This window comes from Nicotiana tabacum, chromosome 22 (assembly GCF_000715075.1).
Source record: "Nicotiana tabacum cultivar K326 chromosome 22, ASM71507v2, whole genome shotgun sequence".
Taxonomy (NCBI): Eukaryota; Viridiplantae; Streptophyta; class Magnoliopsida; order Solanales; family Solanaceae; genus Nicotiana; species Nicotiana tabacum.
In genome coordinates this window covers 69,672,543-69,693,654 of record NC_134101.1, presented here as the reverse complement: position 1 = coordinate 69,693,654, position 21,112 = coordinate 69,672,543, and the positions used below count along the sequence as shown (strand labels likewise).

General features: G+C 37.2%; 1 protein-coding gene across 1 annotated transcript; it reads left to right on the top strand.

Annotated features, from left to right (window-relative positions):
- The first annotated feature begins 1,264 nt into the window (after positions 1–1,264).
- Positions 1,265–20,124, top strand: LOC107764129 (SAC3 family protein B). The gene is made up of 16 exons (XM_075245125.1): positions 1,265–1,678; positions 1,980–2,078; positions 2,775–3,002; positions 3,236–3,409; positions 5,761–5,991; positions 6,773–6,988; positions 7,062–7,315; positions 11,165–11,265; positions 11,380–11,595; positions 12,578–12,805; positions 12,888–12,979; positions 13,055–13,148; positions 13,579–13,671; positions 13,978–14,780; positions 14,855–14,969; positions 18,211–20,124. The coding sequence occupies exons 1-16, from the start codon at positions 1,557–1,559 to the stop codon at positions 19,963–19,965; spliced, it is 4,821 nt and encodes a 1,606-aa protein (XP_075101226.1). The 5' UTR covers positions 1,265–1,556; the 3' UTR covers positions 19,966–20,124.
- Positions 20,125–21,112: the final 988 nt, after the last annotated feature.

Genomic DNA, 21,112 nt, shown 5'->3' with positions numbered 1-21,112 from the left:
AATTTATTATAAATACAATCGTATTCAATTTTAAATGAGGTGAAATTTAATGGCCAAAATATAAATTAATATAAAGATTTTAAATATTAGAAAAAAAATGAAAAAATAATTTTTTTCAATATGACATGTAATGGGAATGTTTTTGTTTATCTTTCACGAAAACCAACCTTTGGTTATTATTTCTCAATAGTAGTATCGCTTTATTTCTTAAGACAAAATAGAAAAAGAAAACAAAACACAGGGTATTGCTACCAAGAAGAAGAAAAAGAAAACAAATGGTATTGTTTGGTTTCCCTTAAAATATTCGAAAATCTTTCAAACTGGCCTTGAAGTTTTCGATTGCATTGACATTTCCTTGCTAATCGTATCCTTATAATACTAATATATATACTATATTAAAAGCACTAAGGCTCTTAACAAAATGTTCGTTCGTCTTTTTTACCCTTTTAAAATAATGTTCACACTAGACAAAATAGTCATTTAATTAGTTTCCTAATATTTAGCATTTTGAAGTCAAATAAAACTTTACTTTTTAAAGTTTTCCTTAATTGAATGACCCTACAAAAAATCTAATATTTAGGATATCAAAATCAATTACATTTAACATATATAATATTATAATACTAAAATATAAATGTGTACGTGTTATATTTCCTAAGAGGATGTACATATAATTAATGGAAGGAAACGGCCAAACTTATAATAGAATAGCCCGACCATAATTTGAAAACTAACAAAGGCAGCAAAATTTTTATATTAAAATAGCTAGATAATTAAGCTCTTAATTAATTGATTAAAAAAATCAATTTAATTATTTTTCAACTTCATCATATTATTTTTCAAATTTACAAATAACTTTTGAAAGAAAAATTGACAATTGTTCTTCAGGTTCAAATAATCTAATTTAAGAGGAGATAAAGAGATATATCAATACGATCTTATCAATTTAATATGGATATGCACTATTTAAAAGTTATATATTCATTACTATAGAGTACATGCGCAAAGCGTGTACCCTTTTGCGCACCCTATGACTAGTCTTTTTAAAGTTCGATAAAATTACGAAGTATTTGATAAATTAAATATAATTAATTTTACAGCCCTAAATATTAAAAAAAGTAATATGAAAGGAATTATAATTATATTACATAGAGGTAGAATATATGCAATGAAAATTGTAAAATTTTATTGGAATGAAGAATGCTGAAAAGTAATAAAAAAAAGCACTTTGTACCATATATTTTCAAAAATCTTTCAATACCGTCGTCTTGGTCTTTCAGTATTTGTGAACAAATAACGCAATGTTGTTAAAAATATAATCTTCTTTTTTGTTAGGTTTCAGCTGGACAGGGCTGGCCCAAACTTGGATTTATCCAGCACTCTTCTTCGTTTGTTCGTTCTCAGAGGAAGCAGGACCCGCAAAACTGAATACTGAGAAGCCCAGATAGATGCAGTTGAAGAAAAACCCCAACATCAATCCATTATAATAAAATGAAGAGAGAGTAAACAAATTACTACTATTCATTTTCAGTCGGGGTTGAATCTCAAGAAGTAGAATGGCGTTTCAGGGATTCAGGCAGAATACAGGTCCCATTGGCCCTCCGAAAGCGGAAACCCCTTTTGGGAATTTTCCCCGTACTCCTTCACCTCCTCCTCCTACTTTCCCCCCATCTCCCAGGTATTCTCTTCTTCTTTGCATTTTCATATCAGCTGCTTCATAAACTTGCAGTTGTAGGGTTCAAACAGATTCAGTTCAAATTTCCCAGTGTTTTGGACATATTCAGAAATTGGAAATATTTTTCCTGGAAAATTATGATTTCTTCAAGTATGTTTTATATTTTTAGAATTAGTAATGCCTGACTACCCTTTTGGAGGTAGCGCTTACTTTTAATTGATTGAGAAGAAACCTAGAAGTTAGGATGTTTAGAGACGATGACACCAAGTTCTTCATTGAATATCACGATTTTAAATTGGTTCAGGGAATTTGAAGCTCCGGAAAGGATACATCCGCAACCCTTGCCTTTTGTTGGACGCCATCCTGTAGCAGCTCCATCTCGTCCTTTTGCTGGAGCACAGAGGTAATAAACCTTGAAAAGTCTTTTTTTTGTTTATATTTGCCTTTGTCAGTAACATAGGTGTGTGTGCAAGCAATTATTTATTTGAGTGGTAGAGGATGTTCTTAACATTGGTAGGCCACAACCCAAGAAGATTTTAGAGAATATATCTCAGGCTGAAACCATATTTTGCACCCTTGGTTCATTTCTAATATAATTTGTTTGCTTGCTATGAAAAAAAAAGGAAGTGTCATTTTTCGTTTTCCGTAGTACTTGAAAATGACCTTATAAGCAGTTAAGCACCTTCCACCCAAACAACGTTCTTTTCATCGCAAGTTATCAATAAGTAAATGTTTTAAGGCATCGATCCTACCTGTAAATTAGTCTAATTGGCGTTAGTGGCGAAACAGCCAATCATGTTTAAACATTAAGCATTCTCGGCCAGTTTTTTTCTCAGTGCTGTAAGAAGTGCAGATTTTAACACCTTGATAATTAAAACGAGTGATAGTTAACTACTCTTTGGACAAATAACCATTAAATAGTTTCTTGGACAATCTGCCGATAACTTATTTTTTTCTTGATTCACAACTCATCCAGGTGATTTTTGCAATAGCGAATTGAAATGCTTAATTCGTGAAAATTTTAGGATCAGGCGTCATGTATTTTTGGAGATTATATCTACACGTTAAGGCTAACTTAATTTGTCAACTTTTCCTGTAGGCGTAGTGAGACTCTTCCTAAATGGAGTTATGGGCAAAAATACATCTACCATGATTATGATGCCCAAGCCCACCAACTATCTCCCGAAGTAGTGCCACCTGTAGCTTCAATGTTTTCTGAGAATGCCCTCTCTGCCAGAGGTGCCCAAGTTCAAGATTTTCGAAGAACTGGGCCACATCCTTCATTGCCTTCTGATGCAGAGATTCTGGGAGCCTCAATGAGGGGAAGGTATATTTTTATTTCCTTCTATTTTGCCGAAAATACTGTTCTGTCTTATTTGAAACATTCCGTTTGATTCTAGATGTAATTTCTCTTGTGTAAGGGCTGTCCTAAGAAACTCAATAAGCATTTTGCTGCAGAATATACTGTCTTGTTTGTTAATGGTTACAGTGTGGGAATTGTTAACTTTTGCACTTAAAATGCACCATGAGCTTTCTAATTCTCCCTACTTTTTTTGGTAGTCGTTCAGATTTGATATTCAGTGATCAGGGCCACTTTGTTACCCAGCAAAATCAATCACCTCCATCATTCCAAAATAAGAGTCAATTGGTTCCCCACAGTACAAGGTCACCTCCGTTGGCTTATCAGAACAATGTACACGTAGATGGCCAAAGTCCTCTTGGTGAAGCTCAGTGGTTAGTTTGGCCTCAATGACTTCTTTCTCTCTCTCACATGGTGCTTTTTAATTGAATATTGTCTCAATTAACTAGCATATGCATATAGCTGTATATTTTTGTTTTACTTTCGGTATAAACATGCTGTGGTAGAAGACTTAGAATCCGTAGTTGATATCATTGGGGTATTGCAACTATACACGTAATGTACTACCCTAATGCCATCTTGACTTTCTAGTATACACGTAATGTACTACCCTAATGCCATTTCCTATACAACATCTTGGCTTTTGTTATAGTCCGCTTTGGCTCAGTCTAAAGGATTGACAAATAGGAGTGTCACCGGTAAAAAGAAATGGAGGTTTGTGCGGCACCCAAGGCTGTGACCTAGTGGTCAATGAAGTGGATTAAGAACTATGTGGTCTTAGGTTCAAATCCCAGCGGAGGCAAAAGCACTAGGTGATTTTTCATCTGTTCAAGCCTTGGTGGACAGAGTTACCGGTACCTGTGCTGGTAGGAGGTAGCAAGTCCCCCATGGAATTAATCGAGGTGCACGCAAGCTGGCCCCAACACAACAATTATTAAAAAAAAAAAGAAATGGAGGTCTGGGTGGTGTCTGAACTATAACGTGATCAAAGCGGTCTTGTCAAGGGATTGGTTATGAGAAGATGCAGTAGATTATCCATTTTTATCTTGAGATCATCCTCTAAGCTGAGGGAAGTATCTCTGATCATGGTTTCTTTCAGTTGTTGCAGAGTTGTTCTTTTTTCAAGTTTTGAGATAGAATTGGTACACAATAGTTTAGAAGAGAGGATATGATCATTTTATTAGCTTCACTATGTCATATTTGAAAGAGAAAGTCGAAGGGATTACTTCCTGACAGGAAAAGTGCAAAAACTTTGTAGTTTCATTGGTACTAGAAGGGACCAGAGGCCAAATTAATCGACAATATTTTATATTCTTCATTAAAAAGCTGTTGGTATCTCCATGTTTACCTCTTTGGACCTCTTTACACTTACGGCGTTTAATAATGACAAAAGGGAAAACTTGGTAAAAGAGGTATGCGATAGAACCTTAACAAAGAAAATACAGTTATTTACAAAGAACCAGTATCTATACACGTCGGATTACCATGCGTCGCTGAAAAATGTACCAAAAAGGAAAAAGGAAGTTTGATATGGGCAGTTCTCTGTCCCTTCAAGAGTTTTTTACTTCAATATCGACCACATTATCTCTGTTCCAAATTTCCTGCTGAACAACAATTCCTTTCAATAATTGGGCATAATACATTCAACCCAAACATGTTCCAGACAGCAGTCAGCATTTGATTAGCATCTTGCTGGAGCAGTAACAAAATATTGACGTCCTTTCCTGGACCTTTTCTCATAAGCACCATCCATTGGATTTCACCTTCTCAAAATATCTGCAGTCGGATATGCATCCATGCTGCCGTTTGAACCAAAAAAAGATACTAGTTTGCTTGCCTCTAAAACGTGCTATGCATATGTAAATCTTTTATTTTTAATCGACTAATTTCTTATTGTAGATACCTTGAAGAAATAAAGAAATCTGGTTTGTCTTGCGGTCTTTGGAAAAAATCTTCTTTTGGTAGTCTTTGAAGTAAACTATCTGATGACTGAACTGATGGTTGTGGACCAGCTTAGTTCTCTTTGAGATGTGCATGCTTTTTGTTTGTTGGACAATCTTGTTCTAATGAACATCTGAGAAGCATAAAAGAACTCTTGCATGAAGAAATTTATTTGTTATATTTTATTCATGATCTGTTACGTCTCTCACTGAACTCTTGTAGGATCATGCATACTCTGGTTTTGTTCTTCCACATCAAATTTTCATTATTTTATTCTTGGCCGATGCTCTGTAACTCTGAACAAGCTTATAAAGTCAGTGCATGCAATTCCATATTTTGCAATTTTGGCGAGAAATATTTGTATGATGGTACGGCTGGTTGCAGTGGATTCTGATGATTGGGTTTTCTATCAGATAAGTGTACAGAAAGATACTTAATTGAAGTTCTTGAATGCACTTTTTGGCTATTCTTTTTCTTCTAATCCTCAATTGGCTGATTACACGTGTCATTTGGTCCTCATGAAGTCCTGCTAGTTGTTATACCCGTTAAATCCTTTTTCCTCTTTCAATGTTTTTATTGAGGATTTCTCATGCTTCGGTATGCTTGTAGTGATATTATGTTTAGAACTTCTATTAAGTAAAGCTACATTTTTTGTCCCAAAAATTATGTTCTTATCATTCAGGACCATCCTCTTTCTCAGTTTACCACTTGTAACTGACTTGCCAGTAGGCAGTTCTTCTGATTGAAGGTTCTAACTCTCTTTTACTGTGGATTTGTCATGAAGGCCTTCTCTGCCCCCTCATATGCTGGGCAACTCATCCCAGTCGTTCCAAAACTTTCCAATCCGATTACCTCAACAAAAGATGTCCTCGATTCCAACAAATTATGATCCTGGAAGAAAGATTGCAGTGAAGCATACTGACCAAGTCTCAAAAAGAACAAGGTCCCCGCCTCTTTCATCTCCTAATGGCGCTTCTTTTGAAAACTCAGCTTTTGGTCTACGTGAATCCAAAAGGTACAACAGAAAAATCCTTGCTGCTAATTCTGTGTATTTTTACTTTGACAAGCACAGAGAATGTCAATGAAAAGGCTTGCTTGAAAGGTGCAAGATGTCACGTGTTTTTCTTATCCAAACTAAGTTTTTTCCTTGTCAGAACTATTTTTATAGTTACCTGTGTTGTAAATTTTCTTTCTTATGCCTAGCAATTATCATGGGAGCCTGCAAAATGCTGCAAATTTTCTTTTTTTCAGTCAAGCAATTATTGGGGGAGCCTTCTGCTGGTAGACCTTGTTGATTCCAACAAAAACAAGAATATGGAAGAAAGGCGAATACCCTAGATTCTTGCATAAATATGGAACATAAACAAAATAAACTCGCTAGAAGGTTGTGATCAGAGCATCCTGATAGCCTGCTTGATAGTTGGCTCAATTCATATCTGAAATTCAAACTGAACCATTTCAGATGGTGATCTGATAATAATTTATACTCGAGATATTGAAGTTCTTTCTTGTTGTTGGAAAAAATTCTGTGTTTCCCTCAGTGTATCTTGGCTGGATCAATATCTCAATGACTTCTAGTTTAAAAGGCAACTGAAGAAGACTTTGATGAGAAGCATACGAAATTGTGTTTTTGACAACATTTTATATACATCTGCCATAAGTTGTTATATTACAGCACGGAATTGAGAGTACTGCAATAAAGAAAAAAAGGATATATACATTTGAATTTTGAAGGAAAAAAGTAGTTTGGATGAATTCGCCATTGATTTCCTGCTCTCCGTTAATTGTTTATTCAGGCCTTCCACCTCTCCTTCCAAAATGAGGTCAGACGGCCCCCCTGACTCTCTAGCTCCTCAAAAGTCTTCACTGTCTGGAAATGGTGTCAATGTTGAAGTTGATCTGAGTAAGCCAATGAACTTTCCAGTTCCCAAAAGAACCAAGTTTCCTTCCGTACCTTCATCTGGTCAAGTTCATCAAGGTGATTCCAATCATGTAGATGATGATATTCAACGGTAAGAAACTATACAGATTTACAGCTCATCCTTGCTAAGTTTATTATTTTGTAAATCCTTTTCTTATTGACAGAGAAACTGAGGCCAAGGCAAAGCGCTTAGCTCGTTTCAAGGATGACCTAGGCCACAGTGTGCGAGATGATTCTAGTATTCATCAGAAGGGTCCCTCGAAGAGACAATATCAATCTGTTATGGACGAACGAAAATTTGCTGCAGAAGTTAGTGTAGATTCAACTGATGATTTCTCAAATGGCAATCTGTTATCTGATTATCATGGCTCAGATTCTTCGGGTGTCATAATTGGGTCATGTCCTGATATGTGTCCAGGTATGTTGTCCAACTATTCATCATGTCGTACTTGTTGAAAGTTCTGCAGCTGCCATGATGAGTTAACCTGTCCATTTATGTCAATGGCTCGTGTGATCATGTCATGTTAAAGGATTCAGTTTTCCCCATCCAATCTCTCCTATATGTTCCCCTTCTCTGGATTTAGTTATAGGTGAGAATGATATCACATGCAGAGTAACATGGATTCTTTTCCAGCTCTTATAATCGCCTGCTGTTTGCCTTCGCTGCAGTGGCAGACCCAGGATTTTGCTCGAGGGTCAATTAGAGACTGTAACATTAGTGTGACTAATAGTTGACAACAAGGACTAACGTATACATAAGTGAATTTCATATGCTCACTTCTTTTTTCTTTTTTCATAATGACCTTGGAAAAATGTCGTTTTGAGGTGGTGTTCCTTTTCTAAGAAATAAATATTCAATATATATATATATATATATATATATATATATATTATTTATATATATTTTTTGATAAAGTAATAAAATTTCATTAATGAAGAGCCTAAATGCCCGTATACAAGAAGTATACCAAAATAGAGAACCTCACAACAAAATATGGTTCTCTACAAAAGACACCCGATCTTCTATTCTTAAAGGAATCTCATGGGTGCACCAAAACATAATAAGAGAAAAGAGGCTACTCCTGAAATGAACAAATCCCTTCTCTATCCCATCAAAAGCTCTCCTATTTCGCTCTCTCCAAATGATCCATATGAGTGCAAGTAGAGCGACATCCCATGCCATGCGTCCTCTTCTCATCCCTGTGAATTTCCAGTTGAACATTACTTCTTTAATCGTGCCTGGCATCACCCACTAAACTCCAAACCACTCCAACACCTCTCCCCACAAGCGAGATGCAACCTGACAATGTAAGAGAAGGTGATCTATATCTTCTCCCAAACACTTACACATGAAACACCAACTGAAACATGTAACTCTCCTCTTTCTCAGGTTCTCAGTCGTTAGAATCACCCCCTCGTAGCTAGCCATGCAGAAAACACACCTTTCTCGGTAATCTAGGGATCCACACCAAACAATAAGGAAAAACTACTTCCTCTTCATCCAGCAGTGCTCCATAATAGGACTTAATAGAAAAACACCCCTATTCCCTTCCCCCCCATCTCCAACCATCTTGGCTACTCTGTGAACTATTCTGCTTGTGGAGCAACTCCATCAATCCCTGGATTTTTACGAACTCCCAGTCTTGCAAGTTCCTTCTAAACGTCAAATTCCATTGTATTTCTCCACCTTGTATCCTCCGTATACTTTGAACCGACATCTTCTTTTGACATGAAATTCTGTACATGTTAGGAAAAGTGATACTCAAAGTGTCATCTCCACACCATTTATGTCCCCAAAAGCTTAGTTTACTACCATCACCAACCCTAAATGATACATTCCCAAAAAACTCTTCCCACCCTTTTAAGATATTCCTCCATACCCCGCAACCATAAGCGAGTGTATTCTTAGTCCTCCATCCCCCTTCCGTCACCCCATATTTTTCCGCAATCACCTCCCTCCAAAGAGCATTCACCTCTACTCCAAATCTCCATAGCCATTTCCCAAGTAGTGCTTTATTAAACACCCTTAGATCTCTAATCCCAAGCCCACCCCCGTACTTTGGTGTGGTGATGGTCTCCCAATTAACCAGATGAAACTTTCTTTCTCCACTTGTAGAGTCCTATAAAAAGTTCCTCTGAATCTTTTCCAACTTCCTTGTTACAGAGACCGGAGCATGTAACATAAACATGAAAGACGTGGGAATCCTCGATAAAGTACTCCTTATTAATACTTCCTTCCCCCTTTGGAAAATTTATATATAAATATATATATATTATTTTTATTTTTTATTGTGTGTGCGTGTGTGTTAACCAGTCATAAGCCGCCAAATTTTCCTTTAAAGTCTTCAATTAAAATTTTCCTTTTTTCATAACTGCCTATCTATCTATTGTGTGTGTGTGTTAACCAGTCATAAGCCGACAAATTTTCCTTTAAAGTCTTCAATTAAAATTTTCCGTTTTTCGTAACTGCCTCTCTACCTCCACAATGTAGGGGTAAGGTGTGCGTGCACACTACCCTCCCCAGACCCCACCTATGAGATACACTGGGTATGTTGTCAGCCTCCATCTTCAATTTTTCTGTTCATGTCGTCCTTCCTCTTCATGGAATAAATCAAAAAGAATTGCATAAGTTATGGCAGCAAATGATAATTTCCACCACTGACTGCTGCAGTTAAGCTAGACCAGCAATGGGAAGGTTATGTGAGGGATTTTACGGATTCGTAGGGAAAGATAAGTAGTTGCAATTGAAAAAAGAAAAGATGTTGTCAACCAAAAAAGAGGAAAAAAGAAGAAGAAAAGAAAGTAGTTTCAACTGCTTTAGTCCGTTAAGTGATGACTAGAGAAAAGAGATAAGTGGGCAGGGATGGTAGTGCGAGGGGGGGGGGGGGTTGGTTGGGGCTTAACCCACAAAGATTTCAACCCGCTCCGTCCTGCCCCACATAGCAATTGTTTCTGTTTCACTCCCCTGCAATTTTTTTTTCATTCTCTTATATATTTGCTAAATATATCACTTGACAGCCCAATACAATTCAATTCTAATCCACTGTTTAATATTCCATATTTTTACTAACAACCAAAATCTTATACTAAATACATAATTTAATATTAACTTTTAACAAAGCTAACATAACTGATTCTAATACTCCCTCCGTTTCAATTTATGTGAACCTATTTCCTTTTTAGTCCGTGCCAAAAAGAATGACCTCTTTCCTTATTTGGAAACAATTTACCTTTATACAATGATTTATAGCCACACAAAATATATGTGCCTCATTTTACACCACAAGTTCAAAAGTCTTCTCTTTTTTCTTAAACTCCGTGCCCAGTCAAATGGGTTCACATAAATTGAAACGGAGGGAGTATTACCTTAAAGTGCAGCAAACACAGATGTTCAGAGCTAAATTCACCCATTGCATTGACAAATTCTTTTTATGATGTGGAGTGATTAAATTTGAATGTTTAACTTGTATGCATTATTGCTAGATGTAAGGTTTAAATTAGCACTGAAATCATTTCGTAAAAGAAGAGTTGCTATTATTAATAACGAATTTGAGCAATCTAAATTCTGAAAGTTGAAGAGAAGCAGATTGTTAATTTTTAACAGTTAGAAACTGGAGTTGTTCTCTAAAGCGAGTCATCTAAAGAAGATGATTTTCAAAAGAGAGTAGCCGTTTCTCATTGCCCAACTGAAAAAATGTTGTAGTTCAGTTCGACGATCACATTGAAACTGACAACTTCACTATTTAAAATCTTACCATTCATTAAAAATTAATCATTCTAGTTTATTGTCATTTTAATACATAGTCAGAATATCAATGCCTAATCCATTTTGGAAAGGTTGATTTGAGTAAATCTAATTCTTAGCTGGAGGAAACCCGCAACCGGCCCCCACATCAGATATTTAAAAAAATGTTTGAACCTGCCGTGCATAAGGTAAACACCCCCCCTCCTTGCGGCCCTGTTTGCCATCCGTATAAGTGGGCTCAGTTCTTGAGGTAACTAGTTTGGCGGAGGGTAACCTGATTTCTGAGGACGTATATCGAAGAGCCAAAGTATGAAATGAGAACTGACAATGAAGATTTTCATTAAATTTGGAAAGATAAAATTTTCCGTGCATGTTCCAGGAAAATCCTTACTGTCTCTTCTGTTTCTCTGAAGCAGATTTAGCTTCGGTTCTTGTGTCAACTCAAGAGTGAAGTTTGGTTTGTTCAGGTTCTAAATTCCTCACTGGAAGTCAAATTCGTTCCTGAATTATTTTTGGTTGCAGAATCAGAAAGAGCAGAACGAGAAAGGAAGGGTGATCTTGACCAATATGAACGTTTGGATGGAGACAGAAAGCAAACGAGTAAATTGCTTGCTGTCAAGAAGGTCTTTGCTGGAAACTCTTGAGTATTATTTTCTTTTATGATAAAAGAAAAGTTAAAAGTTCATGAGAGCATGAGAAACAAGAATTGATGAACATTGCCATATGATTCTTTTCAGTACACCAGGACAGCTGAGAGGGAAGCTGTGCTCATACGTCCAATGCCAATCCTACAGAAGACTATGGATTATCTTTTGAATTTGCTGGATCAGCCTTATGATGACAGCTTCCTTGGCTTGTATAACTTCTTATGGGACAGGATGCGGGCAATCCGTATGGATTTGAGGATGCAACATATTTTCAACCATGAAGCTATTAATATGCTGGAGCAAATGGCATGTAGATTTTTGCATTATTTAACTGAAGTTTGTTAATGCGTAAATCAACTAAAGTTTGTTAATGATTGATATTTTTGACCATGTTTATAGTTATATTGCTTTCAAGCATCTTTGGCTTATCATTATCTATTTTTCTGGGAAGCCTTTTCTTAATGAAACTTGTATCACCTTTTCAGAGGCTTTTATATGTGAACCATCTATAACTTATCCTGATGTTGAGATGTACACCACGATACTGATGGATTAATCTTAGAAGCTATTCATCCTTTTTTTTTCCGTGTCATAATCTAGTCATATTTTGGTAAGCGTAAGTTAGTCATATTTTTCAGAGCATACAACAACAACAATCCCAGTGTAATCCCACAAGTAGGGTCTGGGGATATTTTTCAGAGCATAAGATCTCATATTGCTTTATGTGTGGACGGGGGGATGGACAAAACTTGGCGTCTGTCTAATATCAAAGGTCAATTTGGTTTAGAATTAATTAATGCATTATACTCCACAACCAATGCAAGTGCTCTATTATTGTAATCAGATATTATGGTTATGTAGTTTACCATATAACATTGTTTTTTATTGACTCAACCAGTATGGATATTTTAATACTTAATGATCTTTATTTACAGATAGGTTAGCTTGGTTGGGTTGAGTATAAAGTGGCTAGCTGTCTTGTTTTAGGTGAGATTAAGCAGAAAACTAGCTACAGAAGAAAAATTCTACTGCATGGAACCATATCATGGGTGTTGGAACAGTTCTTGTTTTTTCAAAGGGCAAAATATCCTTAGTTGCTTGTTTCTCTCTGCTGGTGCTTGTTGGAGGATGTTAATTTCTTGTTTTCCTGGATATGCATTGCTTTAATCCAATTATCATCTTAGTTTAAATTCCCATGTCAAAGCACCTAATTTTTCTTCTTGATTTCAGTAATGTTACTCAGTTTTATATAGATTCTAATTTGTATTGCCTATTGTTTTGGTTTCAGATAAGGCTTCATATAATCGCCATGCATGAATTATGTGAATACACGAGAGGAGAGGGTTTTTCTGAGGGATTTGATGCACATCTCAATATTGAACAGATGAACAAAACATCAGTTGAATTATTTCAATTGTATGATGACCACCAGAAGAGAGGAATAAATGTGGCAAGTGAGAAAGAATTTAGAGGTTATTATGCACTTTTAAAGCTTGATAAACATCCAGGATATAAAGTAAGTCAACTATCAATAAGCATGATTACCTTTTCTGTTTCCAAGTGTTTTCCTTTTGTTTAAAGTATGAGTTCTGTACTAGGTTGAACCTGCAGAGCTTTCGCTTGATTTAGCAAAGATGACACCAGATATGCGTCAAACACCAGAAGTTCTCTTTGCTCGTGATGTGGCAAGGTTGTTTCATCATTGCATCATTAGGAGACCTTATACACTAAATCACCTGAGAATGTTTCTCTTTCATAATTTCAGGGCCTGCAGGACATGCAACTTTGTTGCTTTCTTTCGGCTTGCAAGGAGAGCTAGCTATCTTCAAGCTTGCTTAATGCATGCTCATTTCTCAAAGGTATAACAGACACCTTCCTTAGTCTTTTAATTTCAGTAGTGATTTACTGACTTTACCGATCCTTCTATCCAAGTGCATATTGTCATTCGATAATTCAACCAATCAACTACGTCTCAGTTCATGAGTTGGGGTCTCAGTTATATGAATCCTCTATATTCATTCCACTCTATTGGGAACCATGTCATTCGAATTGAATATTGCCTTTATTTACAAATAATTCATTTGTTCTTTTGGCATAGAAAGCACTACTATAATTGACTTAAGGAAATAGAGAACTTGAAGTGTTTTCCTTTGCTTGACTGATTTTGTGCTCATGTATGTCTGGCTTTGCTTTCCGTCAAAGGTTATGGATGCAAACTTCTAAATACTTTACTTGTTCATAGATCTGCATTCTGTTCAAGCGTTTCATTTCTTTTGGTGTTTTTCCCAGTTACGAACCCAGGCTCTAGCTTCGTTACACTCTGGCCTGCAGAATAGCCAAGGAATCCCTGTTGCCCAAGTTGCCAAATGGCTTGGGATGGAGGTAATTTCTTAATATTTTTGCTGGCTGTGTTCTTACATACTCCGTCTTGTTGCATTTTATGTGACGTTTGATTGGGAATCGAGTTTAAGGAAGAAAGAAAGACTTTTGGAACTTGTGATATAAAACAAGCTGTAGACATTTGTGTGGCTATGAATCATCTCCTTAATGGTAAATGAGAATTTTAAAGTTAAATTGTTTCTTAATATAGAACAGACTAAAAAAGGAAAGTGTACCACGTAAAATGGGACAGAGGGAGTAACAGTTTTTTTAGTGGAGTAACTTCTTCTGTTACTGGATATCTATCAGGAAGAGGACATAGAAGGCCTTCTTGAGTATTATGGATTCTCAATAAAGGAGTTTGAAGAACCATATATGGTGAAGGAAGGTCCATTTGTGGAAGTTGACAATGACTATCCTGTCAAGTGCTCAAAACTTGTCAATGAGAAAAAATCAAGAACAATATTCGAAGATGTTTCGGCTCCACATGTTGAATCAGTGTGGGAAAAAGAAACAGAACCCGTGTTAGATAAGGATCATCATAAAAAACCTACAGCTGTTCAATTTCTCGAGCCTTATAGTTCTTCACTGGCCATCGAGGAGGACATGCCTGATTATGAAGCTGTTTCATCTCCAAAAGATGAGATAAAGACAATTCCAATTACTAGAACAGAATCTCATCAGAAGAATGAAAGTTCGCAGGCTCCTCCTAATTATTCGGTGTCAAGTCTGCCGGCTCCTCCTAGTCCTTTGGTATTCTTTCCTCATATTTTCCCGGAGACTCAGCAGCAAGCTATAGTCGGGAGAGCAGGAACACCTGAAGTGCAGCTGCAAACTAGAGTTGGGAGTTCAGGGAAACCCAAAAGTAGTGAAGTTGCACAATTTGCTGCAAAAGGCATGACCGTTCAATTTGCACTTGCCAGAGATGAGCAGGAGAAGTCGCCAGTTTTTCCAACTCATTCTCTTGTTGGAGACACAGAATTGCACCACGTGTCAGATGAAGAGAATGTAGATGAACTGGTGGTCACCAGCGAGCAAGCTGAAACTAATGAAGCAGCAGCTAGTTATTATGACAAAGAAGTTGCTGAGGCAAAACTTAAACTGATTATCAGGTGCAGCTTGTTCTTCATGGACCTGATATCTGCTGCATTTACCCTTGTTACTCTGCTAACATGTCGATTTACAGGATATGGAAGCGGCGTTCTTCAAAGAAAAGGGAGATGCGGGAGCAGAAACAGTTAGCATCTAAAGCTGCTCTGAGATCGCTCTCTCTTGGAGTGCCAATGTGGCCCAATAGAATTGTAAGTACTTTGGCCGCTTAAGTTTCTGCATCTGTGCTTTCTCATGATAGTCTTGGTGCAGCCTCAGTTTCCAGTAATAAAAACTCATCTATTTTCTATATACTGCATAGTAGTAAACAATTTAACTAAATCATCATGCTTTTTTATCTCTTTTTTTTTAATAACCAAGAAATCCCAAGAGCCTGCTCGCACAATTCAAAACTCAGTGGATTATGGGCCTGCTCTTACCACTAGACCAATGCCCGGGGGGTGGGGGTGGGGGTGGCGGCAATTAAATCGTGATACTAGTGCAGCCACTTTCTTTTTTCTTTTTTGGTTGAAGTTAAGTCTGAGTAGGTCTTGTGTACATATGAAGGTTGAAAAAATTGATGGATAAATATATACCATTCACCATTACTATATTATGATGTGTCTTAATTAGTGTCCCAATTTATGGGACACTTTGACTTTTGGAGATCAAATTTATAAATTACCATGCTCTTTTTATATATTATATTTTGTTAAAGGTTAAATTTGATAATTTTGATTAGTTTGAATATGACAATCTAATTTTGTAGATAAATTTTTGAAGTTTCATTTTGATAATTTTTATTTATTAACATTGATTTTGACTAGCAATTGATAAGTCCCCAAAGGGTCTGTCACATAAAATGGAAAGGATGGATGTTTGTTAATGGAGAATAGTGGGTGATCCATCCCTTGTTTGCTTTTATAGGTGACTCAGTAATTAACTATTACCTATTTAATCGATTTTAGGAAATAGGTATTGGAGATGCTGAAATTGCAGGTAGTGCTGGTTCATCTTGTTCTCTCACTTTATTTATCTATATAGTGGTGAAATTGAAATTTGGCTCAAGAGAACAGGAAAATAAAAAAGTGAATTTGATGGGTCTGGTCTTTCAGGATGCATTAGTGTCCACTGGCCAAAACTTGATTTTCGTCCTTTTTTTCCTATCTAAAAGTATTTGGACTCTCCTTTAGAATGACAAATATTCTTCCTCTTTCAGTTCGTACCAGTATCATCTGGATTACATACTCCAATAATACAGAATTTAAAGGGTGTATGGTGGATTAACTAGTCCAAAAGATATAGGACCCGGAATTTGATGCATCTATCTGGGTTCATCAGAACATTATTAGACTTAGCAAGGAATTTGGAGTCAACTTTCAAGGCTGTGAAAGAGAAGCTTTGGAGCTCTTTTCAAAAATCGACAACAAAAGGCAAGAGAACAAAGGGAAATTAGAATTACAGGTGATGGATACTCCAAAGACAAAAGGCGTCAATTTCTTAAATTGGAGAACATGAATGAATTATGAAATTTAAAAGATTGAGCATATCTAGACACATTCTCTCTACACGTGTGCTCCTTTCTTGGCTGACTTAACTTGGGAATATCAGCCGCCTCCCTTGTGCTTCCAAAGTCAAACGGTTCGTCTTCCACTTCTCTCTGGCAACCATCCGACAGACTCCGATGAATTCTTTCCACCCACACTGTGGATTCAACCCACACCGGTACAATGAAAGCTAAATCATCCACCAAAAGCTTCACTGTTGCTGGAATGTTGACCCCTGTATAGCGTATGCAGATTCTGGCCCATAGCATATGAGATCTTGCTCTGGTATTTTCACCTAGTTCTAAGAAACCTCCCAGTCTATCACCAATCTCCTTGAAAACATTAGCAGACCATAAGTGCGTTGGAAAAACCAATAATTTAACCCATACATGATTCGGACACCAATTTTTCTGGTGGCAGGTACTGATCGGCGACCAACCACTCCAGATGAAGTATTCGATTTTTGAAATTCCAGCATCCCATTTTTATTCTTCCGGCCTCTACTCTGGATGGAAACTCAAGTAGAAAGAACACCCCATTCAACTCTTTGATTTAACACCAGCCGGAATTTTCCACGTAAATTCTGCCCATTTCTGTGCCTCCCTTCTACTCGGTATCACTGTTGTAATGTTCCGAAATAGCCAACTAGGCACCTCTGCAAATACTCAATCCTGGTAAAAGTTGCTTATGTAGCTCATGTCATTTTCGAGTGAGTCAGTATTATTCTGCTACCTCTATATTTTGGAAGTCTGATGGTTCCAAATATTTTAGCTCCTTCCACAGAACATAAAACTAGCTTCTTGCTGCATAGGCTCTTATTACAGGATCATCTTATCTTGTTGAAAATCTTTTCTAGGTTTCTTCATATGTAAGATCTATCACTTCATGGTTTAGAGAACTATCAGATTTATCCTTTTTGAGGGCAGAAATTAAAATACGGAACAGGTCTTGCGAGTTGCGACACAGTTAGCTTAGCATCAATAAGCTCTCTGTTACTTTAATCCTGCTCATATGTTTTTAGTATTCAATCTGTAAAATGAATATTAGATTATCCTGCATTGAATTTGTTTGGAGGGTCATAACATTATAACCCAACCAGAATGCTTATTGCCTTATTTCCTCTATATAAATATCCCTAAAAATTTCCAACCATTTGGGTGTAATCCCCCCCACCCCACCCACCCCACCCCACCCACTTTTATACCTTATGTTGTGCAAAAAAGCATATTAGTTATGAATTGCTTGAAAAATGCAGAGTATTACCGTAAAGTAGGCCAAGGGTAGTTATTGGAATAAATTGAATCCCAACCAAATGCCATAGACGAGAGACGTCATCAACATCTATTCCTCACCAAACTTTCAAGCAAATCTCCTGATCCCAGGGTAGAGGCCTCTCTCTCACAAGGCACAAATACACACGTAAAAAGATAAAATCAACAGAATGCCACCCGAACAGAATTGCTTAACTGTTATTCATTTATTAGATGCTTTCACAAAAGCATGTAGTTTATCAGGTTATTTGGCGAGGTTGACATATAAGTTTCAAGATAAACTCAAATAATTTTGTACTTCATTGCATCTTTCTTTGACTCTGATCTTGGATCTTTGTTGTAAATCCCAAGACATCTGCACAATGTCAACTTTTTACTATACTGTGAATTTTTTATTTCTTTACTCCTGATCCATGGGGAGCCAAAGAGAGGAAAGGGAACAGAGTTTTCTTCCTCCACCCTGGAGATGTTCCATTCAGATGTGCAAATAAGCATTCTACACAAGAATGTTGCCATCTCGCATACAAGTTTTCATATCTTGTGTCACTTTAAAGTGCGTTATATACATTGTCCTTGAGCAATTTTATGGCCAGTTTAATTTCACTGATATTTTCTACTGTTTCTCCTCTTTTTAGCAACATAGCACATCCATCGAGTTCGACATTGATTGTGCTGTCTCAAAATGGTACCAAACTCAGGAAAGATCATGGTCAAGGCTGAATGTTTCAGATGTAGTTTCCACCACACTCCATGAACAAAATCCAGCTGCCAAATGCCTTTGCTGGAAAGTAATTATATGTTGTCAGGATAGTATAAACAATCGAAACCGAGAAAATGGTCTGGAGAAGTTGAATGCTAAGTCATGGTTGCTTTCCAAGCTCATGCCTGCCAGAGACAATGAAGATGATTTGCTGATCACATCTCCGGGCCTCTCTGTTTGGAGAAATTGGCTTCTTGACCAATCAGTCGAGGACCTTATTTGTTGTTTATCAGTTATCAAGTGTGCTAATTTTGAGAATCTGAATGAGACAGTAGCAGGTGCAAGCGCTGTTCTCTTCCTGTTGTCAGAAGGCATCCCATGGGATCTTCAGAAAAATCAGCTTCATAAGCTGTTAATGGAAGTACCTTCTGGTTCTCATTTGCCCCTTTTGATCTTAAGTGACATGTGCAAGGAAAATGCAGCTCCTTCCACTATAGTAAAAGAACTGGAGCTACATGAAGTCCGTGAATCAAGACTTCATTCCTTTAGTGTTGTTTTCCTGAAAAACCAGCAGATGGAACAGTTGAATGGGTTTTTCAGTGATGAGCAATTAAGAGGAGGACTAAAGTGGTTAGCAAGTGAATCACCACCACAACCAGTTCTCCAGTGTGTAAAAGCCCGAGAACTGGTTCTCTACTACTTGAACTCTTTGCTTGGGGTTCTTGGTGAAATGAATGCTAATGATGTGGATCCAAACCACTGTATTTCAGCCTTTAATGAGTCCTTGGATCAGTCAATGAGGGAAATCGCTGCTGCAGCTCATGCAAATCCTACCTGTTGGCCCTGTCCTGAAATAGGTTTGCTGGAGGAATCTAGCCTTGAGTACAAAGCTGTGAGCCAACACTTGCCAAGGCTGGGGTGGAGCTTAGCTCCAAGAATTGAACCAGTTGTCTGTGCAATATCTGACTGCAAACTTCCATCTTTTCTAGACGATATATCTTGGTTACATAGGGGTTCCGACGTGGATATCGCCATCGAACACCAGATATTACAACTTCAAAGTTGTCTAATGAAGTACTTCACAGAGATTAGCAGGTTGATGGAACTTCCACTTGCAACAAAAGAGGCAGTTGTTATGCTGCAGAAGTTTGTGCAGCTTCAACTCCAGAACTTCCGCTACTACATTGTACCAAACTGGGTTATGATTTTCCGACGGGCATTCTTTTGGCAGTTGATGAAGTTAGCCAGAGACGCATCTTTTTCAGTGTATACCCTGATACAGGATGATTTTTCTACTTTAACGGTTGGAGCGGTGGAACTTGAAGACTCTAGACAATCACATTACCATTTGTCACATCCATCTCTTGATGAAATGGTTGAAGTTGGACGGATGCCTCTTCCCAGATGTGCAATGCTTAGTGGACAGGGAAGAGCTTTCCAACCCCGTCCAGGGATGGCTTCAATTAGTGAAGAAATTCCTACAACTACTGGCACAGGCGAGGAAATGGAGTATGGTAAGGATGTTCGACGTGATGATGAATTTATAAAAACCAGTTATAATACAATGACAGATATGGAATCACTGCTGGCCACTAAGAAAATAAAAGAAGCTGACATACTAAGCGAATTACTTGAGAGGTGTAACATTAAGCAGAACATGAATGATAAAAATTTGTCAATATATTTCTAGTCAATTACCTTTTCCTTCACCCCCTGAAAATCTGTTGTATGTGTATTATACACGCAACTATGTATATGAAGGGTGTAGCTTTTTGTATTATTGGAAGAGGCATGGAATTTTGCTCAGGGTTAATTTTTAAAACGTGAAGGAGTCTTTAGAGCTGAAAAATTTATGCATCTTCCCCTACTTTTATGTATTCTTGCTAATTCGAAGGAAGTCTTCACATCTCGAAATTTACCTTTTATGGCGAATGTTTTCTTTTTGTTCATAGTCACTACTATTAGCAAATTATTGATGGTGTATTATCCACTAAAAAGAAAAGAGTTTAACCCAAGGCAACTATGATAGAAAAGATTGAAGGTTTTCTTGGCGTGTCCATGAGACTTGAACTGGGATTGACAAACTTAAGAAACGTTGTTCGTTAATCCTTTTACTATATGTGGGACAGGATTATATTTCATAAGCTCCTTATTAATCTCTTAACACTTTTCCTTGGTTAACTGACATATTTTGGTTCATTATGAGCTCGGTATGTACTATGCGCAAAAGGTTTTTCCGAAGATGTTAGGTACGTAGGGATTCAAATCTGCTTCTGTCCATAAATCAAAGCTTCCCATCAGGAATATTTTTCTAAACAAATTAACCAACCAGTAAAATTTTCATACATTTAGGTGTGCTTTGTATAAAGGAAAATATCTTTTGGAAATGTTTTCATTTTTTTCATGTTTGGTTGGTATAGATGTTGTAGAAAATATTTTCTCATGAACTCATTTTTTTCAAATTGGAGAAAAGTATTTTTCAAAACTTTTTTTCAACCTTCCCCACCCTCATCAGCCCCCAACCCACCCCCAAACCCAAATCCACCCACCTCCACACCCCACACACTACCCCAACACACACCAAAGACCAACACATGAAGCATCATAATAGACCGTATATAACCCCGATCCTGAAGGAAATACCAAAATTGAAGCTGTAGTCAAAGCAGTCTTGAGCTTCTGAAAGCCCTCTTCACACTCGTTAGACCATTTGAATGGAGCACCCTTCTGAGTCAGCTTGGTCATTGGAGTTGCGATACACGAGAATCCCTTCACAAAGCGACGGTAGTAACCAGCCAGACCCAGAAAACTCCTGATCTCCGTGGTTGTAGAAGGTC